Source organism: Lytechinus variegatus, chromosome 3 (assembly GCF_018143015.1).
Source record: "Lytechinus variegatus isolate NC3 chromosome 3, Lvar_3.0, whole genome shotgun sequence".
Classification (NCBI taxonomy): Eukaryota; Metazoa; Echinodermata; class Echinoidea; order Temnopleuroida; family Toxopneustidae; genus Lytechinus; species Lytechinus variegatus.
The window spans coordinates 971865-997955 of NC_054742.1; the positions used below are offsets into that span (position 1 = coordinate 971865).

The 26091-nt window shown below is 37.8% G+C and overlaps 1 protein-coding gene across 1 annotated transcript; it reads right to left on the minus strand.

Annotated features, from left to right (window-relative positions):
- Positions 1-160: 160 nt before the first annotated feature.
- On the minus strand, positions 161-23202 carry LOC121411939 (atrial natriuretic peptide receptor 3-like). Its single transcript, XM_041604851.1, has 4 exons — positions 22367-23202; positions 6933-7078; positions 2333-2488; positions 161-316 (listed from the first exon to the last, which is right to left on the minus strand). Exons 1-4 carry the CDS (start codon positions 23013-23015, stop codon positions 161-163), a joined length of 1107 nt encoding a protein of 368 aa, XP_041460785.1. The 5' UTR covers positions 23016-23202.
- Positions 23203-26091: the final 2889 nt, after the last annotated feature.

Consider the following 26091-nt stretch of genomic DNA (forward strand, 5'->3'; position numbering starts at 1 on the left):
TCATTAATACATTGATATGGCAAACGCCGTCGATATATCAAAGAGTGGCAACGCATGAATTTTGCGATCTATGAAAGCACTTTAATAAGAAGCTGTATTATACAATCATATCAAGACTAAAACGCACATCCTTTTCGACACACGCACACCAGCACACAATTCAAAAAAAGTAAGAACTGACCGTCGAATGTCCTGTTCCACATTTTCTTGGTAACAGCATGACCGTCATATACATCTCCTCCCTCAGCGATTGTTTCATTAATTGCCATGAATATAATATCATTACGTCATAGAATGCAGAAGCCAAGAAGATATTCTGTATTTGAATTTAAAACAAACACAAGAAAATCTGAAAATACTTTTCCATGTCTTTTTAAACACAGTGAAATGTTGTCATTACGATTTACATATAAATTTTATTTTTTCCTGTTTCATGAATCTTTGAGCAACGTCGTTTTCTTCCTTGGTGTTTTTGTGCGCTTTAAAAAAAATATGAAGTTTTTTATAACTCTTATCATTAACATTCTCTATTTAACTTTCAGGAATAGATTGGTTGTTGGGAGTGTGTTCTCATTAGTTGAGAGTCTCTCGGTTGTAGAATAGAGTCGCAATCAATTTTGTCAAAAGGTTAGTTAGATTCAAATGTGAATCAATTTTTTTAGCACAATCAATAAAAAGATCGCTTTTGAAATTTTAAATATAGTTGTGGAAAAGATCTGCTGCTCAAAATGATTGATCTCGTTTTTTATGAATTTTACACTACACTCTTAAAAGGGTTGGGCAAAAAGACCCAATTTTTAACCATCACTGGGCAACATACTGTCAATTTAAAAAATTGGTTTAAATCTGTCCAAATTGTAATAAAACTAATAATTGGGTAATATATTTGCTCGATTGGATAATAATTGCCCATGATATAGAGTGCATCCCACAAAAAACGAAACAGAGATTTAGCGATGATTTATCATAACTTAATCATATATACAATAGACGAATGAGCTAACAATGTAAAGCTTAAGGCGACCGCGCACCTTACGATTGGTCTGCGAATAAAATGTTGTAGAATTTGATGCTAATATTGAGACTTTGGATATCTTACTGTGTAATGTTCGACATCATCGTACGAATACCTATGTTCAAATCTGTGACTATGTTATCATTCTTCTTAGAATAAAAGCGAATTTAATACCTAATCATAATGACGTCATAGCAGTCGTACGATTGGCGACGATTTGAAACTAATTTACTAAAATAAAGATTTATAATCTTTCAAAATGGTTATAGTAGTATTCTTTCAATTAATTTTAACCTCAAATATGATGATATGTTCCATTCACATTTTCAGAAAATGAGCAAAGTGCGGTGACTTTTTACTATTTTATCTGACTTTACTTAGATTATCCCTCATTCACGCATGAGTGAGCAAAAAAAAATTGAAGAAAGGATACCAAAAAGTCATTTGGCAGGCGGTTTCTGAATTACAAAAAGAAATCATGTGCTTATAACGTTTACTATTTGCTCTTTTATTTGAAAATGGTCAAGAAGTAAAAAAGGTTATGTTCCCTCGAAAAAATGTTTGTATTTCCATAATTTCATTGAGGAAACGTGTTTCCACTTGTTTCCCACAGAAGCTATCGCACGGTTAACAAAATACTTAATGCCTTATCGTGAACAAAACGGAGTGTCGAGTGAGTTTGAACGATAGCCTGTAAAACCTCTTCATTTTATGAAATTATTGAAATTCAAGCCTTATTTCAAATAACCAGAACTTTGTCATTTCCTGACTATTTTCTGTAATTGAGGTATCAAATTATAAAGAGCAGATATTGAACTTTTCAGAAATGTGGTTTTCTTTTTGAAAGCCAGATACCGCCCGCCAATTGATTTTTTGGTATCCCCTCTTCAAATTGTTTTAACTCACTCATGCGTGAATAAATAAATATATATATATATTACCAACATACATTACCAAACACAGCGGACAGTATGTTGCCAAACATGTTAAGTGTGTGTACTTCGTCATAATTTACATGTTCGTATACATGACGTTCATGGAAATGTTTAATCTATAGATGTACTTGTTATTTAAAGAGAGTAGACGCTAAAACAGTTTGTTCATATCTTTAGTCAGCCTGTATTTCCATGGGAATCAGAATTTCATAACAATCATTATCGTCATTCCCTTTTGATACCCTTATGATGCAATTCCTATTTGTGCTGTTTATAAATTTGTATGCCTTTTCGACAAAATATTTCTTTCAGTGCTACTAGTAGTCCTACTGGGGAAAAAACCCACTGTACTTTTAATACCCTCGTGAATAGCTTCACTTACCGAGCCAGAGTCGGAATCAGTAATATTAAAGTCTCTTTTTTGCCTTTCAATGACATTTTGTTCGAACTCTCGGTAAGCTTCTGACGTAGGCTCAAAAACACGAATCGTCATCAAAGCTTGATAAGCGACCTTGGCCTCTGCATCGCGATCATCACCCTAGAGCCATCAAAGAAAGAGAGCCAGGAAAAGTAGGAAACGAAATAAATTTAAAGAAAATGAAAGGGAGGGTGTCGAGAGTAAAACAATTATAACGAATTAAGAAGGTTGTGTGAATGACAGTGAATTTAAGGGGTGAGAGAGATAGGAAGAGGAAAGAGAAGACCAATAAAAAAAAATCCCAGAAGAACAGGAAGATAAGAGTAGAGAGTACTTTAGTAGTGAGGAGCGGATTAACAGAAAGATAAAGAGATACCGATGGACGAAAAAGTGACAGAGTGGTTAATAGGGTTTAATAAAAGATTGATTGTTATTGAAATGAGGTTGATAAATCTCATTAAACACAAATCACAGACTGAGAGTATAATCCAATATATATGAATATTCAGCCTAATGATGAAATTAGATAAGATTCATGTGTTTCCTTAAGATTTATATCGTAAGATAACGGTCACGTTTTTTTTCATGGCCTGCGACTCCTAACTGAACAATCTCACAAATTTGTTATATATTGATCTAAGGAAGATGTGAACTTGGTAGGTGTTCCATGCCTGGTAACCCTCTCTCTGGAACTTAATCAACACAAATGTAAATTTGGAAAATACATAGGATCACCATTCTCGTTGTGCAATACATGCAGAACTTACAGCTTCACAAAACACCCCACCATCCCCCCTTATTGCCATGATGATTTCTTAAGCGATGGTTATATTTACTTTCCGCTGCAAGGAAAAAAATCAGTTTAAATGAACATACTTTCATAAATACTAAAATTGATAAGTGGGGAAATGATAAATGACATCATCAGCTCGCTTAAAGTACATATTAATGTATAATAACATTTTTAGTAATGAAAAACTCTATCATATATTTTTTAATTCGTTCATTTCTTTCTTCTTTTTTTGGTTAATAATGTTAAATTGTTTGTATACTCCACATACTACTTTTATATATACACCTCCATAGACGGTTAAAACATGGACCTACTATGGTTGAAATAATCAGAATTCAGTATAGTGTTATCACAAAGTAAGAATCAATGTTGAAAATCCGAGCCCCGGTTTAATGCGAATAAGACATTGAGCCTATGGGATAAAGGCTTTTACATTGTATCAATCCACACATACATAGTACGTCATTAGACGGGTCAAACCATGTTTTGACCCGGAACAACTGTTGCAACAAATGATCTTTCATCTGTTTCTGGCAGTATTTGGCCTCAGGAATAACATTATTATTATTGTTATTGTTAATACTTATGATTTGTACTGCGCTTTACCCATTAGGCCCAAAGCGCTTACAATGAATTAATTAAATGTAATATTTTAAAATCTACCAAATTCCGCATACGGGAAAGTATTAATTTTCAAGATGGCGTTCAAGATGGCCGCCATTCACTGAAAGTAAACATAACTCACTCATTATCCACCCTATAATCCTACTTAGGTTCATATTCCATGGTCCAGTGGGTAAACGAATTTATTGATACGAGGTAGAGTGAATATTAGTACTCCAGGGTACCAGGAAAATCCAATATGGCGCCCAAAATGGCTGCCGTAGGATTAAAAAAAATCCACTTAAGTGGCTTTAATTTGGTTTCTATTTAGTGGTTTTAATGGTGACGTAGTAAATCGGAACAAGTTGCAAGGACAGCCAGTGCTCTGGTGTGTCCAAGATGTGATTCCGATGTCAACACCATGGTTTCATGGTTAATATAATACGTTTTGACTGGTTTCATTGATATATGGTTGTCCAGTTTGCCTAAAAATCCAAGAGGGTTTTCAAAAAAACATTTAAAACGACTCATAATCACTCAATAATGGTCAGAGTTCTACAATATCTATCTGTATAATGTTTGTGTCTAAATTGTAGTTTGAATGATCAAATAATACATTTTGTCTAAAAAAATCCATGGTGGATTCTAAAATTTAATCAAAATGGGTGCTGCTTCCAACTCATGAAACAATGTGATAACTTATCCCCATGCATTTAAGTGTACACACCAAGATTATTTCGCACGTCGGGTGGATATTGTTTGAACTATGTCAATTTTTAAGTAACAGCAGTCACTTTGGAACCCTTTTCTTTTTAAAGCCAACTTGGATTTTTTGACATACCCGACACCTGCCTGTCCTGTCAACTTTACCCAATATATTACTTGACCCTTTAAGCCCGAGTGTATACACCAAAATCATACCTCCAATGTGTATTTCTAATAAACTATGTATACTTTTAAGTAACAAAAGTCGATTACACCCCATTTTTTTGAAGTCACCTTGGATTTGTTTTTAACATACAGACAACTGACTGGTCTTGTAACTTACCCTATTGTTTTACTTGACCCTTTAAACCATGGTTTAGACACCAAACTCATATTCCCCAGACAGATATTAAATAAACTATGTCCTTTTCTAAGTAACATCAGACATTTTTTACTCTTTTTGGAAGCCATCTTGGAATTTTTGATATACTAGACCACTGACTGTCATTGTAACTTGTCCTAATATGTCATTTTACCCTTGAAACAATATTTTAGACACCGAAATTTTCTCAAATTTTTCTCAATAAAATTAGCTTTGCCACTTTTTTGTATCAGCAGCCATTTTAGAATCAATCTTGGAAGCCATATTGGATTTTTGGTCATATCAGACCACTGACTGTCCTTAAAACTTGTCTTAGTGTATTATTTTTACCATTGAAACCAGTAGTTTATACACCAAAATGGCATCTCCCAGGCCGATATGAAATAAACAATGTCCGCTTTAAGTAACCGCAGTCAATTTAGAATCAATATTTGGAAGCCAACATAGATTTTTTTGAAATACCAGGCCTCTGACTGTCCTTGTCATTTGCCCTAATGTATCAATTGACCCTTGAAACCAGTGGTTTAGACACCAAAATCACATCTCTCAGGCCAAAATGAAGTATTAGCAGCCATTTCAGAATAATTTTTTTGAATTTATCGCGCACTTTTGCACATACCAGACCATTGAATTTCCTTGTTACTTGCCCAAATGTATTTTGACCCATTTACCATATGGTATAGACACTTGGAAGCCATCTTGGATTTTTTAACATACTGGACTACTGACTGTCCTTGTTAATTTAGTTATCCATGTCCATTTTAGTTGTCAACAGCCATTTCAAACTCCATTTTTGGAAGCCATCTAGAATTTTGGACACCATCTTGGATTTTTTTTTTTGACACACAAACCACTGTCTGTCCTTGTAACTTGTTCTAAAGTATTACTTTACCATTAAAACCATTGAATAAAAACCAAATTAAAGCCACTTAGATAAATTTTGGATTTTCAGCCTACGGTAGCCATTTTGGGAGCCATCTTGGATTTGTCAGGTACAATGGAGGGCTTATAAATAACTCTAGCCTGTATCGACAATTTTTTTTTACCTCCTAGACCATGGAATATGAATCGAAATAGGAATGAGTCATCCATTTTCAGTGAATTGCGGCCATATTGGACGCCATCTTGAAAATAACCACTCTCCTGGATGTGGATTTTGGTAGATTTTAGTATGTTATTTCTGAGGTCAAATAGTACAAAAGGCCGTTGAAAAATCATTTAATGCAATTTGTTCCGGGTAAGGGTATTTTTGGTCGTATGTTGACCCGTCTACATAGATTTTGTCTAACTATAAGGCTCAAAGCCACTAACAACACCTGTGCCTAACGGCGCTATCTGTGCGTTCATTCTGCTCGTGGTGTTAGTGACTTGTTAGCGCCAACAGCACTTTCATTAACAGTGTTTCTGTGCGGCCACTACTGATTTAGGCTTTCATCACAAATACTGTATCGAAATGTTTCAGCGTTTATTCTTTTGACATGGAAACTCGTGAAGTTTTTTAATTTCTTCACCAAACAAGTTTTCAAATTAACAATTTAATTCATTAATCAATTTATGTCTCTATTTTGCTTAATCCCTCTTCATGTTTTCGTATTATATACGATTGCGCATTCTTCCGAATCCCGACCCTACTTGGACAGCAGTTTGGTCGGATGGGATAAAATACGTGTTATGGGAAGCGTTTCATGAAAGGACTTGTCGGACGTTTTATCCCACAAGTCCTGTTTTATCAGACAGTAACCGTGCATCTTAGCCAATCAAAATCAAGGAAAGTTTTCAGTTCTGTCGGACGAAAATATTGATGAAATGCTCCCCTGTTTTACGATTCTGATGCATTGGCTTTAAACAAGTTCATTTGGACTGCATTTTCATAGGTCTCTTTGTTATATTGGTACTCTTGATACAAATTCATTTTCATAAAACTATTGTAATTTATTGTTTAGTGAAAAATAACATATTATCAAATTGCTGCATTCTTTGGTAAGGAATCAGTGACTGTCAAATGACTTGAGCTTTTACTGTTCAAAGTGGCTGTTTCAGATTGATTTTAAGGGACGAATTGATAGAGATGCCACACTTACACGCTTCCATGAGTCGTTCCCGAACAACTGTTCATCTCGAAAAGGGATGATGTTAATGAAAGCGTAGTCTCCGTTGATAAGATCTAAATCGTAGGCATGGAGCATGATCTCTCGTAAAGTATCTCCATCCACGGCCATGAAGATGACTGCATCAGCGTAGAAAAGAGAGAGAGACGGAAGTTATTATAGTTAATATGAGAAATTAGGTCGACTTTAGTGCGGGTTTTTTTCTCGTAAAGGTGATAGATTATTTTAAGAGAATATAAAGAGACAAACAGACCAAATCGAGAATATATTAAAATGAAGAAAAATGACAACACTTATAGCAGTTTCCATTGCTTCAATTTCAAAGAGTGCATGATGTGTAGTATGCGAATGATGAAACTGAAGGAGTAATGTGGACAAGTGAAACGAGATCTCTTTAATGTGATGATACTAATAACAGAGAGAGAATAAAAATTGGAGATAGTGTAGACGATGATAGCTAATTGCTGAAGATATAGTGTAAAAAATGAAAACAAATTACTTCTAGCTTCTTCAACGGCGTGGAGAAGGGCCAAGTTTTTATCAGGGAACGACCTAACTGAGATATCGTGACTGTTAATCTTTAATTTCAATAGTTCCTCCTTTACTGCTCCTTCAATGAGTGACCAATAGTTAAAACCACCATCCCACATCGCTGATATCACACCCCATCCAAAATAACGCAAGAGCTCCACACTCGAATAGGCGTATCCACTGGCAATTACATGGGTGGTTCGGGTCAAGGTGCTATAGATGTCATCGTTTTCAAGGAGTCGACTGGTCGCAAGACCTGAGAAAACTGGAATGTCCCAAACGGCACCCAACTCGGCCACACATAACATATTCCCACTGCATGGTGGACCCATTATTGCCGCCAGAGGACGATTGAAGTAAGTTTTTGCGACAATGGCGGCAGCTTTACGCTCACCTCGGAAACACATGATGGTTACATGTTCCAAACTAAAGGAAAAGTTACTATATTCACCCACTCTAACTCTGCGACGAATTTCTTCAACGGCTATATCTATAGCAGGGCCATTATACCGATAGCCCAATCTCGAACTGTTCCCATGAAATATCAATAGATATAAATCAGTAGGCGTACATGGCGAAATTTTTGCAGTCATTACGACTAGAAAAAGTGCGACTGCTAGATATGCCGGAGAAAAAATAGGAATGATGGTTTGCACTTTCCTCATAATTTTCAAAGTTGATATTAATCAACAAATGAATAATCGTTCAAACTTTACAAGTGTTGGACCATGGAGACATAGACAGAAAACTGAAATTTAGATTGCCAAAGATTTCTTTGCAGGCAAAGGAGAAGAAATGATACGTTGTTCTGCCATTTGAGCTTGGCTGCTTTAATATGTGCGGATCATTTTCGTGCTTTTAATACCCAAACTTAAAAACCATCGTTTACGAGACGTACTCCCCAGGTTGACATATTGGAACGATCCAATCATGTCCAATTTATCTCAATCCAATAATGTGAGTAAAGTCGTGTTTGCGAAAGAAAGGGGATCGGGTTAACTTAGTAGAGAATTTGTGTATTCATGTGAGTCTAGACATGCGCAAGTTAAGTATGTAATACAAGCGATTCAAGATGGAGCTGATGGGCGAACAAGAGATTGAAAAAATGTGACCCTTTCACTACGATATATCTTTATAGAATTTGCCATAAAGTCTATAATTAAAAGAAATAATGAAATATTCCCCCCCCCCCTTTTCGTTTTTTTCTGACCGAGATATATTTAGGGGTCCATGCCTCCAAGCCCCCCCCCATCTGTACGCAAGTTATGCTTTCCTTTGCTTTTTTGCTGTCCATTACTTTTCATTGTGTTCTAATTACTAATTCACAAAAATAGTGTGATATTGAGGCTCATCATTCAACCTTGGCTTTTAGGGAATAATTTGTACTGTCTGATACCGTTTTTTTTTAATTAATAAGGATTAGTTTAGAGAGTTCATATCATATCTTGTTTCATGTATGCATTATTTCAGGAACAGTAATCTGACTAGATTTGGATATCATAAGGTCAAAGGTCAAAGTCATTATAATACTTCAAAATTTTCGTTCTCGATATAAAAGAATAATCGCTTGGGGATCAATATCAGATTTGGCTTATATATACGTATGGGAGTTATGGTGATCTGAATTGATTTGGGGATTATTAAGGTCAAAGGAGCAATTATTGGTGAATTTTAAAATTTATGTGACATATATTTTGTCTGGCAGTGACGGAGGCAAACAGTTTGATTGCGTGCAATCGAAAATCAATCTAGTTGTTTTTCAACTCAACATGGTGTTCTCTATAATATGATATTTTGCTAATTTTATCAATTAGTTGCCCGTGAGACATGTTTGTTTTTAACATTGAGCTAAGTAATCCGATGCTGCAGGAGCTATATATTTTATTACCAACTGGTTCAATGACATTTGCTCCGGCGAAAACTGTTCCTCTCTATAACTACACACTAATCGAATGACCTACAACAAACCTGGGCTTAACACTATAACGTACCCTAATCCTAACCCTAACATAAAACCCTTAATTTATTGTGAAAGAAATGGATGAAGAGAAGAGAACAGTGGTAGGCGTAGCTTAAATCAAGGTTCCCCAGAGCTATCTACCCTTTTGGAAAATTGGTGATGCCGAAAAAGTGTCTCCGGTGACTTAACCACTAGACCACAGAGAAGGGTTAGTGGCTAGGGCGACCCTGATCTGATTGACCGTCAGATTGACAGATTTTCGACACTATACCAATTATGATTTCAATAAAGAGGAGACAAAATTTTACCTATATAGCTTGCATGAAGTATCTATCCGTGGCAATACAATATGGAAATGGTAATTGACGACTCAAAGTGGCAAATATATTGGAGGCGGGCCAATTCAAATAAAATTTGCTGACAAGTAAACTAAGACGATTCCGTAGGAAAAGGACAAACACGAAGGGGTTGATATGATGTACGGGAGTTAGATGCAAATGATTCTGAAAAACGAAATTAAGAATCTAAAAAAGAATGGTTTGGTGGCAAAATACGCCCATCAAATTCCCTGAAAAATCTGTAAAACCAGTGATAATGACCTTTCTATTGATTGATGTATCGTGTACATGACGAAAATTAAAGTGCTGTAAGAAACAATTTTGTTATTTTCTGCTTCAAATGAATTTTTTATAAGTTAATACATTGCTGCTTTCAAATAAAAAAAAATCGATGACTCAACAATAGATAACTTTTTATTATCCTACCAACATTTTTTTACATAAACAATGTGTGATGCTTCCGTTCCCCCCAATAAACAACTACAGTTATTTTCAAACTTTATACAAATTTGCGTCGTTTTCGCTTACTCTATTTTCTTTCACAGCAGACATTATGTTCTGTATCAACTGCCTAGCCAATCCATCTCGAGAATCAAGTAGTGTTTGGCTCTCCTTTCCACAAATGTCAACAACTACTCCATTCTGTTTGAAAACCAATTACTTTGTAGAGCAGACTTCATTAAGACGGAAATGAAGACAAATTACACGACTTTTTTTCTTGTGCAAAAGAAAACACACGAATACTTAACACTTTCAATACCAGAACCCTGTAAAACGAGAATCTGAGTATATCGTTGATACATGGAATATGGTATGACATCACTTTGTCTTTACCAATTAAATTAATTTATTAATTTATTTCATGCATAGGCGGCGGAGCAGAGGATTATCTTTTTGTGTTGGGGGGCGCAACAGTAGCCGCCCCCCCCCCAAACACAAAAGATACTCTTCTGCTCCGCCGCCAATGATTTCATGAAATACAAAGCAATGAGGAATTACAAAAAAGCAGACCTCTTGAAAAACAGCATTTCCCTTCACGGGATATATCAAATAGTAAATCCAGATAAGAAAAAAACAACCACATGTACAATAACTCAGTTACAAACGAAAATAAATCTATGTATATCTGTAGCAAAAAGTTTATTCATTCTTTATCGTTTTGTTTCCGAAATATTTTTGTTCAGGTTAGCAGCGACATTTGTACAAGTATTTATTATCGCATATTAAAACACACAAAAATAGCGTTTTCTCTCTCGTCCATGCACAATAGCATTTCTCTCGAATCTTTGATAAATATACATTTCTAAAAAGAAAATTTACATGTAAAGCTTTTTTATATAAGTTCATTTCTTTTGTTCTTGCCGTTCATTGTTAAAGAGGGAGTATTCGGAAACACAAAAGAAAGAAGAGGACCTTAAATTTAAATAAAGATCTATCTTAGCATGCTCAGTCTTAAGAGGATTAAGGGCTGAGCATGATTTTGTGTGTGTCTGAATTTTCCATCCTTTTTCATTTTATTCGTGCGTTGTTTTTTTTATCTTAAAGTAATGTTTATCAATTCCACAGAAATACCATCAAATTTGATTGATAATGGAACGAACGTTAGGGTGATTTGTTTTGTCGTTCATTATTTGTAAGTACAATTTCTCCAGTTGTTCAAAACATTTAAGAATACGAAATCACACCTTACTAAAAAAAAATGACATTTTCAGGTAGGTGTTTCATAAAGCTGTTCGTAAAGTTACGAACGACTTAACGCATGACTGGAACATGTTCTTAGGTCATAAATCAATTACATAGAGATATCGCATAGTAAAGAAAGGATCACCAGTCGTGCGTAAAGTCATTCGTATCTTACGAACAGCTTTATGAAACACCCACCAGATTTAAGAACAGTAACACCTTGGTAACATTTGCTACGGCCGCTGTAGATTCTAAAATTTCTACGGCGAGTAGCAATTCTACGGTCGCCTCAGAATTTCCACGGCCACTTACTGTAGCGGTCACATATGTTACGGTCGCCGCACGGCGTATTTTTTAATTTACGGAGAAAAAATCTGCGGCTGACGTATATATGTCCTTGAAATCATGACGTACGGTCGCCCTGGGGCGACCCTGCGCTGGCCGTAGGTTTTTGACAAATTCTACGGCAGACGCGAGGTGGCCGCAAGGCGCCCTCACGGCGGCTGCAGGGGGACTATACAGTGAGTATACCATGAATTGCATGTCACACTCATCATGATATTTTACATTAGACATTTCATTTCAGAAAGTTTTTAAAGTTTCACACCATGCCCATGCACGTATTCTGGGCGGGAGGGAGGGGGTGGTTTTTCTGGGTCCGGGGCCCCTGGGTAGGCAAAAAGGGGGCGCCAAAAAGAGGGAGGGAAGAAAGGGAAAGAAAAGGGAGATAAAAAGGAGGGGGAAAGAAGAGAAAGAGGAAATGGAGAAAAGAAAGAGAGAAGGAAACAAGATATAGGGAAAAGGAGAAAAAGGGGAGTAATAAAAGTGCGGGGGCACCAAATTGATGTTCGACCTAAGAAGGGGGGGGGGGACAAATTTGACCTTTGTGGTGATTCGCGCTCGCATCGAATGATTAGTTAGATGGACATCCTGTTAATGATTACCTAAATTCCTTAGAATGTCTAGTTTTGGAACGGAATATCAACGTAGTTCAGCTCGTGCTTGGCGCTCGCGTCAAATAATTTTAAAGTGCCCATCATGTTCATGATTACCAATAATGCTTAGAATTTCCAAACTTTGGGTCATTTTGGAATATAAACAATTTTCAGCTCGCCCTGACAGATAGATGAATACCCAGCCTGCTCATGCTTACAAAACTTCTCAGAATATTCTATTTTCTGGTCTATACACAAGCTATCAAAACTCGCGTTCGCATTATTTATTTATTTTGGACTTATGAAATAAATCTCCCTTAACCATGTTAACTTGTTTGTATGAATAAAATTAAGATGTTAATAAACGCGTTAGTCTTAAGTAAGAATTACACCCTAGGAAACAACAACAAAAATCAGCATTTTATTCCCCATGATTTTTTTTATCACAAAAGAAGTTTAATAACAATATAAAATAACAGTGTACAGTATGGATAAGTTTAAATTCCCCATGATGATAATAATAATACTAATAATAACAATAATAATGATAATAAGGTCATATTTTTCCCAAGTTAGCCGCTGGTGAAAGTGCAATATCTGTGCTTCCTGGTCACATTTGTTCTTTAAAAAAGTGGTATTATATTCATGGATAGTTTGCTTTTTATTAAGTAATCATAACAAAATTGGTCTGCAGTTGCCCTTTTTTCATGTGATTATGAAATAAGATAATTCAATATGCATTTAAGGCACCTGTTTGCCTGACGAGGAGGGGTCGTCATTTTTTTTCTCGAAAAGTACACATGCATATGGGCCAAAATTATAGGTCGGGCCCCCGAGGTGCAAAATTATAAATGCGCGCCTGGTGGCTCCCGAGCAGATAACACAAAAAGGAGAAGGGAAAGGAGGGAAGAAAAACACGAGGGCAGCCGCACGGCCACCGTACGTTCGACGTACGGCCGCCGTAGACCGTTCTACGCCATGCCTACGGCTAGGCTATTTTCTACGTCGATCGTAGAAACGAAAAAAATGTTATAACTCCGCGTTAAAATTCTAGGGCCACCCCTACGGCCTGTAAAAAGTAGGAATCCGCCGTAGGTCGACCCTCCGGCCACCGCAGATTTTCTGCGGCCGCCGCAGAAATCTCTAGAATTCAGGTATCTACGGCCGCTGTAGAGCAAATGTGACCAAGGTATAACTGCAGCTGTGAAAAAGAAATGTTGATTTTGGGGTATCACACGCTGCACCCTCTCTCAAAGTTTCAGAAATGGAGCGTCTTATCCAACAATGTCACTTTCAATTTACGTCACTGATTGAAAAAAAAATGGTATCATATTATTTTGTATGAAGGATACGGGTTACATTTTGATTTCGGATTTTTCCCATTATTCTCAACTAAAGTCCCTTTCAGAATTGACCTACGACCATTCGCGACCTTTGGTCGCGCCACATGCTACAACAGGCATTAATCACTAATAAAGATAAATGCCAGTTGTGGTAATGATATCAAAATGAGTTCTTACAGAATCCAATGAAACGACCACCAAAGTATCTGTTTGATGAAAGATATGTGCCAAAGGATTCTTGAAGAAACTGTGTAATTGCTAAGAAATTAGCAAATAGGCACAGGATTCGGGTCGGGCCGACATTCAAAGCAATAATATTATACTGTCCCACGTGCGTTTATCTGTGTTGGTGATCTTGAGTGGTTGTGAACATTTTTAAGCGTACTTCAAGATTTCACAAAGTTTTATGTAATTGTACCAGATCTAGATCCTCGATGATATACTGACAATTAAGCCTGGATTTACAGACTTTCTCATGAAATCAGTGTTTACTGCAACTACTGGCATTTCTCTCTAATCTCATACGATCGCACAGAGGCTTTCACAGATGCAACAGCTGTCGTACAACAAAAGCAACCAGTAAACTCCGTGTACGAGTATAGCCAGGCTGAAACTTGCACGACTTTTGGCCACGATTTTGTCGTGGCAAGTCGTGTCATTTTGGGGGCACGAACTGGGAGGCTCCCGCAATGTTTACGACTTGTTCACGCATAGTTCGCGACGAGTTCACGCATAGTTTACACACTTCCCGCATTGGCACGACGAATTTGCGCAATTCGGATGGTGTCGTGCTGAACTATTCGTGAACACGACGTGAGCTGTTCATGAACTATTCGTGACAGTCGTGACTGGCACGCATCCTCCCGCATCGTCCCGACGAGTTCACGATGAGTTCACGAACAGTTTGCGCATAGTTCACGACCCGGTCGCTAAATTTTGTCGTGACCAAAATTTTGAACATTTCAAAATTCTCGCCCCGACATGGCACGCAGTCACGACGTGTTTACGCACACTTCACGCCAGTTCACGACTAGTTTGCGCACTGGCACGACTTGAGTCGTGCCAATGCGTGACACAAAATCGTGCAAGTGTCAACCCAGGCTGAGTCGCATATGCTCGTATTGTGCTCGAGTGGTCGTGCTATATGTGAGTGTTGCAGGAGGGATCACGAGTGGTTTCATATCAGTCTCAATAGTTGCACGACTGATTGCATAGTCGCGAGAGTCGACGTAATGCCAGCCTGACACTTGCACGATTTTGTGTCACGCATTGTCACGACTCAAATCTTATATTTTCTGCCCTCTCATTTATTTATTCTTAACTCCTATTTTTTAATACCGAGGAACGCTCGTATACGTGCGAATGCAACGGTGGTGTAATGTTTTAAGCCGTGTTGTGATCGGTCTTGCAACAGTCTTGTGGCATATATTATCGCACCCAGTGGCAAGAGTGGTCTCTATTGGTTTGAGTTTCCTTTTTGGGCAGGTTCAAAACTGTTAAAGAGTGGATAAAGGGGTTATCTTCTTACTTGGCTCTTTCCACTTCAGTTGACACCTCTCTTCTGATGTGTGGAGGGGCAATACCAATCAGTCGGTAAAGATCATCTACTCTTGTTGGTCACAGACAGCCATTAATTGATCCGCAAGAAGCACTCATGGCTTGATCAATCTTTGGAGCATGGGACGATCTACACCAGACCCCAAAATCTCTATAAATTCTTAAATTTGACGTGTATAGAAACAATTTTAAAGGAAAATCACTTTGAAATTATAAGTAAATGATGAAATAATCAAGTTGGAAATATTAAAGGAAGGATAATGTTGTGTCAAAATACCACTTTTATATTGTTTTGAGGGTGCATGAGCCCCAATGAACCATCGCAAGTATGCCAGTGACTGAGTATTCGAGACACTTCTACTATTCTACTGTCCTATCTATTAATATTACCACAAATTTTGAGAGATTATAATTATGTTAAAAACTCCAAAATAGGGCTTGGCGCATTATTCTCGAAATAATTAAGTCCCTACACTCACACATCTATATTCCAAATTCACGAACTTTTAAATTGAGAAACCCCCAAAACACATGTATATAATGTTGTCTAAGATTTTTCACGATTTATCTCCGAAATATTTACAAAATAATCTCGTTCACAAAGAGGGTATTTATGCCCTAAGAAATGTTTGAAATCTTGTATTAAACCAAAGACTAATTATTGTAAGTGGATATTTTCTTATCGTGGATCGAAAATATATAATGAACTCCCACTTAATCTTCGCAGACCCAACACACTCACTTTATTTAAAACTGACCTTGATAAGTGGATAGAAACCTTTGATCTCTAAACTTTAGTTTGACCGGGGTGGGGTCCTTAGGAATAGGGAATGTTTAGGACTGTTGTGTAATTGTGTGTAATTATTGATCATTATTTTGTTTTTAATTGATAATATTTTAAATACATGGCATGTATGTAACATTATCATTATCGTATCATTATATACATATATATATGTTTATATCATATTATTTCTCATGTTACTTTTACTGGACCTCTAGGAAGAACAGAGTCATTATATCAATGGCTCTTAATAGAGTGATCCATCCGTATATTTTTATGTGCATGTTTATATATTTATATTTATCTTGTATCTTGTGCAATGTATTTTATTGTGATTCTTTATACGGTAAATAAAACCAAACCAAGGCTATATGATTTTCAAACTCACCTTTTGCGGATGAAAGGGTGTTTGCCAATGCGTGTATGGTGCTTTCAAAGTTCTGAATGAGAATTTCTTGGTATGTAATTCCAATGACATCAAAGTATTTTTTAACAGCTGAAACATGAACCCTCTGGTACCCTGTTCCTAACCATAACCATGCCGCTGTTCTCCACTTGAACTGATTAGCTAGTGACTGAACAGCAAGCCCGTATCCATCGCCAAGGAACATTGTAGATCTGGTTAACGTCCTGAAGAATCGCTTCTCCGACACTGATACTGAAGTGGCCAGACCTGACATTACAGGTATGGCCCATACTGCACTTAGTTCTGCAACACACTGCAACGCTACAAGAGGGTCCAAGAAATGCTGAAAATCGGCCGCCAGTGAAATTGTAGAAAGCATCGGCTGCGATCGCTTCGGCTATTCGAGCGGAGTGACATGGGGTTGTGTGAGGGTAGGTTTTTATCGAAAAATTGCTATATTCGTGATCATCGACACGGCGATTGATCTCTTCGATAGCGAATTCAACCGCAGGTCCAATGTTGGAGGCACTCATTTGAGAAATGACGCCATAAATTGCACGGACATTAACTTCAATCGTTAGAACAAATTTAAGGAGATATGTATTCGCAAAAACTATATAAATAAAGAGCAGGTCCATTTTCTTAATGTTTTGGTAATACTGATTTCAACTCTTTCAAGGAATCATAGAAATATAATGTACAAATATATCCGAATTAGTTTCTAAATCATGCATGTTCGACCCTTCCATGAGCTACAGAAAGAACAGCAATTATATGCCAAACGACCCTTTGTGATTGAATCATGACTCCACTATTCCATACTCTAAAGACAAGTTTCAGAATACGAGACAACGGCAAAAATATCTTGTTTATGTATATAGTAACGTATTGTTCGAAAGTGATTAATGATATGACAAAGCATTCTCCTTGGAGAGCGAGTGTCAACGAATAAATGTATTTGTCCAGACTATACGATCAACCATTGCACCATGTATACGGTCAAGAAAAAGAAGTCCACGGGGATTTAAAATCGCGATTTTCTAGTACTCTAAAGCCCCTTTCACAATTGACGTACGACCTGTTTACGACCGCCTGCAACAGTTTTTTCTTGTTGTTGCACGATCGATCTCTTGGTGTCTTGCGAACTCTCGCAGTCGTTGCAGACGAATGCACGAATTTGAGGTGGTCGGTGGTGGTCGTGATTGGTCGCATCTGAATTTGAACATGTTCGAAATCCAAACGCGATCAAATACGATTGATTTACTCGCATCAGGTCGTACCATCGGTGGGGAGATCATCGTGTGAGCGTTGTTCAACGTTGTACGACTTGGTGCGAGAGGTGGCACAATTACGTATAGTCGCATAGTCGACTGGAGGTCGTACAACACTTGCACATGTGCTAGAGACCTACAGAGACCAGTCTTGCGACTGGGTGCGATAATATAGGACTGTTGCAAGACCGATAGAAATTACGGCTTACAACATTCCACTACCGTTGCTTTCGTATGTATGCGACCGTTCAGCCCCTTTCACAATTGACTTCCGACCAGTTTACGACCGGCTGCAACAGTGTTTTTCTTGTTCTTGCACGATTAATCTCTAGATGTCTTGCGAGCACTCGCAGTCGTTGGACGGTCGCACAAACTCGAGGTGGTCGTGACTGTCACATCTGAACTTTGAACATGTTCAAAATCCGAACGCGATCAAATACGATCGATTCACTCGCATCAGGTCGTATCCGTGGTCTTACCATCGGTCGTGCGATCATCGTGCGAGTGTTGTGCAACGTTGCACGACTTGGTGCGAGAGGTGGCACAACTAAGTTTACTCGACTTGAGGTCGTACATCACTTGCACATGAGCTAGCGATCTACATGTACAGAGACCTGTCTTGTGACTGGGTGCGATAATATATGGGCCATAAGACTGATGCAAGAACGATCGCAACGGCTTACAACATTGCACTACCGTTTCATTCGCATCTATGCTACCGTTCCCCTCGCAATCCCTCGTGCAAAACTCGCATGTGATCGCACGAGCACAATAGGATCATAAGCGACTTACTCGTGTAACGGGTTTTACTGGTTGTTTTTGTTGTACGACAGCTGTTGCAACTGTTGCAACTGTGCAATCTTATGAGATGACTGGCGATTGATGCCTGTTGCAGCCTGTCGCACGACCAAAAGGTCGCAAATGGTCGTACGTCAATTGTGAAAGGGGCTTAAAGTAGTCAGAATATTGCTTTATGGGATTAGAGCTTGTCAATTTCCACCTAAAGGGAATTTGTAAAGAAGTGAAAGACTCATCACTTTTTCGTAAGAAGCAACGGAGTTCTAGCTGTTAATGGAAGTGTATTACTCGGAATACGAATCATGATATACTCTGATTCCATGAACCTTTATAAGTAGCTTATTGGCTAGATGCGTTTTAGACAACCCAAAGTCATCACCTTCCCAGAAATCTGGAGCAGATCCATGATTTCTTTTTTTTAAATTTCCTATAAATCAATGATGTATCTCATTAATGATTTTTAAACGTAACGAAATAAAGTGCCGTATAATTTTGCCCCTATTATCAAAGGTAAAATATTAATGCAGTTATTACACTAGAAATCCTGAAAATTAGTACGTTGAAGAATGTAAAAATACAGCATTCTCCGTTTCTTTTAAATTCAAATATTCTCTCCCCGTAACATCAAACAGATTTTATTTTCAAACTCCTTTAAATCGAAGCTGAAAAACTTTCTTTTCAACAATTCAACATCTTTATTTAATTTATCCTATCATATTTCCTTGTTATTATGTTGATTTTTATCAGTACAAGTCTTGAATATTCTACTGTCCATAGGGACTGCCTCGACAGAACCTTTGCTTTGTTCTTTTGCAGCTTCCCATTTCACGTTCATTTTTATGCATGTACTTAATAGCATGTACAATCCTACAGCTTTTTTTTCTTACTTGCGTCTTCCTACGTACCTTTTTTTTTCTTTTTGTGTTTTTTTTTATTTGTTCGTATATGCTCTATGTATTTTAATGGACTTGAATAAATCAATAAATGAAAAGAATGAGATGTTTTTAGAATTGGGTTAGGGTACATGACACTTTTGACGAAAACAGGTACCTCGAGTTCTGTGTTGGTGAATAGACTAAAACGGGTACCTCGAGTTCTGTGTTAGTGAATAGACTAAAACGGGTACCACGATTTCTGTGTGAGTGAATAGACTAAAACGGGTACCTCGAGTTCTGTGTGAGTGAATAGACTAAAACGGGTACCACGATTTCTGTGTGAGTGAATAGACTAAAACGGGTACCTCAAGTTCTGTGTGAGTGAAAAGACTAAAACGGGTACCTCGAGTTCTGTGTGAGTGAATAGACTAAAACGGGTACCTCGAGTTTTGTGTGAGTGAATAGACTATTATACCTCGAGTTCTGTGTGAGTGAATAGACTAAAACGGGTACCTCGAGTTTTGTGTGAGTGAATAGACTATTATACCTCGAGTGCTGTGTGAGTGAATAGACTAAAACGGGTACCTCGAATTTTGTGTTAGTGAATAGACTAAAACGGGTACCTCAAGTTTTGTGTGAATAGACTATTATACCTCGAGTGCTGTGTGAGTGAATAGACTAAAACGGGTACCTCGACTTTTGTGTTAGTGAATAGACTAAAACGGGTACCTCGACTTTTGTGTGAGTGAATGGACTAAAACGGGTACCACGATTTCTGTGTGAGTGAATAGACTAAAACGGGTACCTCGAGTTCTGTGTGAGTGAATAGACTAAAACGGGTACCTCGAGTTCTGTGTGAGTGAATAGACTAAAACGGGTACCTCGAGTTTTGTGTGAGTGAATAGACTATTATACCTCGAGTTCTGTGTGAGTGAATAGACTAAAACGGGTACCTCGAGTTTTGTTGTGAGTGAATAGACTATTATACCTCGAGTGCTGTGTGAGTGAATAGACTAAAACGGGTACCTCGAATTTTGTGTTAGTGAATAGACTAAAACGGGTACCTCAAGTTTTGTGTGAATAGACTATTATACCTCGAGTGCTGTGTGAGTGAATAGACTAAAACGGGTACCTCGACTTTTGTGTTAGTGAATAGACTAAAACGGGTACCTCGACTTTTGTGTGAGTGAATGGACTAAAACGGGTACCACGATTTCTGTGTGAGTGAATAGACTAAAACGGGTACCTCGAGTTCTGTGTGAGTGAATAGACTAAAACGGGTACCTCGAGTTCTGTGTGAGTGAATAGACTAAAACGGGTACCTCGAGTTTTGTGTGAGTGAATAGACTATTATACCTCGAGTTCTGTGTGAGTGAATAGACTAAAACGGGTACCTCGAGTTTTGTGTGAGTGAATAGACTATTATACCTCGAGTGCTGTGTTAGTGAATAGACTAAAACGGGTACCTCGACTTTTGTGTGAGTGAATAGACTAAAACGGGTACCTCAAGTTTTGTGTGAATAGACTATTATACCTCGAGTGCTGTGTGAGTGAATAGACTAAAACGGGTACCTCGACTTTTGTGTGAGTGAATAGACTAAAACGGGTACCTCGAGTTTTGTGTGAGTGAATAGACTAAAACGGGTACCTCGAGTTCTGTGTGAGTGAATAGACTAAAACGGGTACCTCGAGTTCTGTGTGAGTGAATAGACTAAAATGGGTACCTCGAGTTTTGTGTGAGTGAATAGACTATTATACCTCGAGTTCTGTGTGAGTGAATAGACTAAAACGGGTACCTCAAGTTTTGTGTGAATAGACTATTATACCTCGAGTGCTGTGTGAGTGAATAGACTAAAACGGGTACCTCGACTTTTGTGTGAGTGAATAGACTAAAACGGGTACCTCGAGTTCTGTGTGAGTGAATAGACTAAAACGGGTACCTCGAGTTCTGTGTGAGTGAATAGACTAAAACGGGTACCTCGAGTTCTGTGTGAGTGAATAGACTAAAACGGGTACCTCGAGTTTTGTGTGAGTGAATAGACTAAAACGGGTACCTCGAGTTCTGTGTGAGTGAATAGACTAAAACGGGTACCTCAAGCTTTATGTGAGTGAAAAGACTAAAACGGGTACCACGAGTTCTATGTGAGTGAATAGACTAAAACGGGTTCTATGTGAGTGAATAGACTAAAGCGGGTAGTTCTGTGTGAATGAATAGACGAAAACGGGCACCTCGATTTCAAGTGTTAGTGAATAGACTGAAATCTTACAAAACGAGGGAAACTTTATAAGTTGACATTCAGATATTTCCTGTAAAAGATCATTAACTATCACAATAAAAATGAGGGGCACGAATGTGAATCCCCGTTGCACCTCTGTTTTCTTCCTGCGATTATTTCAAGATTTTTATAGCCCCCTCCACCCCCCCCCCCCTCTCTCTCTCTCTCTCCATCTCTCTCTATTCCAATTTTAATCGTTTGATTTTAAGATGTTCTTTACCTAGTTCTTTTTTGTTATTCCAAAACATTTAGAAAGCCTTGCTTGCCGCAAATAAATCGATAGATCGCCGCAACTTTAAAGCAGATAAATAATGTCTACATCTTGAATATGATAACTGTTTTGTTCAGTTTATTGATTAGCATTTTTCTCAATGTAATGAAGCTTTATATTCCATCGATTTATGCCTACGCGGATCAGACCATGAGGAGTTATCGTTAAAAAAAAAATTCAATCACGTGGAACTAGTTGTAACGAATTTTTTTAACTCGGTATCAACCTCAATGTCATGAATAGGGCCACATCAAAGTCCTTTATTTCAGGCAGTTTTCGCGAACAAGGTTTGACAGTACTGTAGAGAAGAAAATGATATAAATATTCGACAAATTCGTTCAATATTAATTTTGAAAGTTGAATAGACATGTTGACCTACCTCTCGCGGATGAAATAGTATCTTCCAATGCTAGTTCTGTGCTTGCATAGTCCAATGTAAGGATTTCTTTATATGTTACGCCTATTTCATCGAAACGACGTTTACCAGCTGAAACGTGAACCACCTGATATCCTCTTCCTATCCATAACCATGCCGCTGTTCCCCAATTGAATTGATTGACCAAAGTCTCAACAGCATAGCCGTATCCTGCAGCTAATATAAGAGTGGATCTCGTCAATGTTTTGTAAAATCGCTTCTCCGATGTTTCTAAGGATGTAGTTAGTCCAGAGAGTACTGGGACGCCCCATATTGCACTCAATTCAGCAACACCTCTCATTAGACCGCTACAAGAGGGTCCAAGAAACGCTGCCACTCGACCATCGCCGTTGTAGTACTGTTCCGCGGCAATGGCGCTGGCTGTCAAACTCACAAAGCAACGACTGACGTAAGGATGAACAGTTATTGAAAAGTTATTGTATTCGTGATCATCGACACGACGATTGATCTCTTCGATGGCGAGTTCTACTGCAGGAGCGATGTTTGAGGCACTCATTTGAGGAATGACACCATAAAGAGCATGTACGTCGAGATTGATAGCTTGTCCCAAAGATAAAAGACCAGTGGCGCATAAAATTACAAACAGAATCATTTTTTGTTGTTGTTTTTATGTCAATAGCTTTCGAAAATAGTATCAAGCCATCAATGAAAATTAAATTTGACCAACAATTTCTTTATTAATTGATTTCTCCCCTCTCATAATTATAATAAAATGTAGCTAAATGTGATGATCTGATGAGTTTTTAGTTATCTTGGTACGACCATCGCAATTTCGTCGACCGTTCAGGATTGTACTGGCGGACATTTACACCCAACGATGTCACTCATCAAGCAATCGAGTGATCACTTCCAACAATACGAGACTTATACGTACAATACTGAAGAGAATCCTGTTGTGCAAGTTTCAAGCTTGAATCGCGCGTCCTCGGAGATCTCTATTCGTTTCACACTTATTAACGCAGAAGTAGCTAATATGATTCGTATACTGTCTTGAATGAAAACATTCCTCATTCATGCATTCATCAGGTGTTTGAGGTCATTACAAAGATCTTTAACCGAAAACATTTCTTAAGGTTAGATGGCTACCTCGTTCATGTTCACAAACAATCTTTCACTCAACCTTTATACAAAAACAGAATAACAATGACTTAGACTTTATCAAAAATTGAAGTTTTCTGATTATGCATTTCAGCATAATTAGTTTAAATTAGTTTTATTATTAATATTTGTTGTTACTTCTCATTTGCTGTAACTAATCTTCCTCGTATGTGCATATAAGAGAGAGGGGAGGGGGAGATGCAAGGTGATCGGACTGGGTGTAGATGGAAATACCTCTGGTTTATTTTATACGTGTTACAGTCATCTCTATGACTTTATTCTAAGCTCTCGGCTTCTAGGAACTGAATTATGATTTTTTTTTCAGCTACGTCAAGTCGCCTTGCATCTCTCGTTATTTCATATTTTTATTTTCACATAACGGTTTGTATCATTTTATTGTGTCAGACCTTATTTCAAAATAAATGAGAATCGAGAACAAAAGGCTTACAGCGTGTCCCACAAAAGTGCTAATAGCAATCTAAATGAGTATAAAGTAAAAATTACCAGATCATATTGTATATGATGATGTAATGGCAAAGGAGCATTTATTTTATCGAATTTGCTTGAAGCCACAGTCACGCAGTCAATTACGCTGAGTTACGTCTGCCGCGGATATATACGGATTAGTGGACGCGACATGGACGCAGCTATCCGCAGTCTAGTAAGTATAGACGTTTATATTCTTAACTGATCCGTAGTGGGACTCAGACTTACGGCGCCAAGCCTGCGAAATTTTGAAATATCCAAAATTTCGCAGGGAGTCGCCGAGGTTGCTGACGAACGCAAGTAATCGAAAATAAATGCAACTATTCGTAAATGTACGAACTAATCCGTAGCTTGGACGCAGATCATCCGTGATTTTTTTTTCACATCGCGTCCATTTGCGTCCACCGTCCGTGTTCGCACTTACCCGCAAGTACTCTTATCCAAACACATCCGTTTGAAATTGAATTAAAAATAAATTGAATTGTTTACGGACAAGTACGGATTATGCGGACAATCGCGTTCGTTTACAGAAGGAAGCCCTCAACTACCCGTTCTGTTTTCGCTTAGCCCATGGACCTACCACTCTAGAGTGGTAGGTCCATGCTTAGCCCTACCACCTTGCTTCTTGGGGAAATTTTCAAATTCAAGTTCAAATTCTTTTTATTCAGTCACGTCTATTGAAAAATGAACGAGATTTCATACAATTTGTTTTTGTCTCACCTGCATAGCAGAGTGAGACTATAGGCGCCGCTTTTCCGACGGCGACGGCGGCGGCGGCGTCAACATCAAATCTTAACCTGAGGTTAAGTTTTTGAAATGACATCATAACTTAGAAAATATATGGACCTATTTCATGAAATAAGGTTAATCAAGTATCACTGAACATCCTGTGTGAGTTTTATGTCACATGATCAAGGTCAAAGGTCATTTAGGGTCAATGAACTTTGGCCGAATGGGGGTATCTGTTGAATTCCCATCATAACTTTGAAAGTTTATGGATCTGATTCATGAAACATGGACATAATAGTAATCAAGCATCACTGAACATTTTGTGCGCATTTCAGGTCACATGACCAAGGTCAAAGGTCAATGAACTTTGGCCGAATTGGGTGTAACTGTTGAATTACCATCATAACTTCGTAAGTTTATGGATCTGATTCATGAATCTTGGACATAAGAGTAATCAAGTATCACTGAACACCCTGTGCGAGTTTCAAGTCACATGATCAAGGTCAAAGGTCATTTAAGGCCAATGAACTTTGGCCATGTTGGGGTTTTTTTGTTGAATATAACCATCATATCTCTGTTAGTTTATTGGTCTAGTTCATAAAAAAGTGGACATAACAGTAACCATGTATCACTGAACATCTTGTGCGAGTAAGAGTAATTTTCAAAGTCAGCACTGCTGCTATATTGAACCGCGTGATGCAGGTGAGACGGCCAGAGGCATTCCACTTGTTGAACAATAAAAGGAAAACAATGAATTAAAGAAATCAAGATAATGACTTCGGAAAAAGGTAAACCAACATGCAGTGGACGTAACTGATTTGCAAAGGCCAGAGACCTATCGAGGTCAACCCACTTAAGTTCTGCGCATTAGGAGTTGATGGAGAGTTGACATGATTTACATTTATGTTTAAAATAATAATTATAATAAACTGGAAGGACTACTTACTAGTCAATAACTATCATCATAACAGAGATGGGCACGTTTCAATTTCTGTTGTCCAAATCTTTCCAGATGACGTCCTTTGTATCTAATAAGTGTTCTATGAAAATTCTATATACATATTTCAGAGATAAAAGTTATGAGTATTTCTTGTTGAATATATGTTCGTATTATTATTAGAAGGTCAAATGTTAAAAGTATCTATATAATAGGGTCCCTTTTGATTAAGTACCCCCCCCCCCCAGAAAAAAAAGTCAGAAAATAGCGATGTATAAATCATAACACTTTAAATTGCAAGCTTCCGAAACAGTAAAGCCCCTTTTACACCTTCACGGAAGCAACACGGATCATCCCGGATTGTCAATCCGGGGTCATCCGTTTACAGTCTGGGACTACCGTGTTCACTCGATCCGGC

What these genes read in the sequence shown, in the direction of transcription:
- LOC121411939 (XM_041604851.1), bottom strand. Translation starts at nt 23,015, where the DNA reads ATGATTCTGTTTGTAATTTTATGCGCCACTGGTCTTTTATCTTTGGGA. An exon ending in GGAACGACTCATGGAAGCGT is followed by an intron (nt 2,489 to 6,932) that starts GTAAGTGTGGCA and finishes TGATGGCTCTAG; the next exon opens with GGTGATGATCGCGATGCAGA. An exon ending in CTGATTCCGACTCTGGCTCG is followed by an intron (nt 317 to 2,332) that starts GTAAGTGAAGCT and finishes ATTCAAATACAG; the next exon opens with AATATCTTCTTGGCTTCTGC.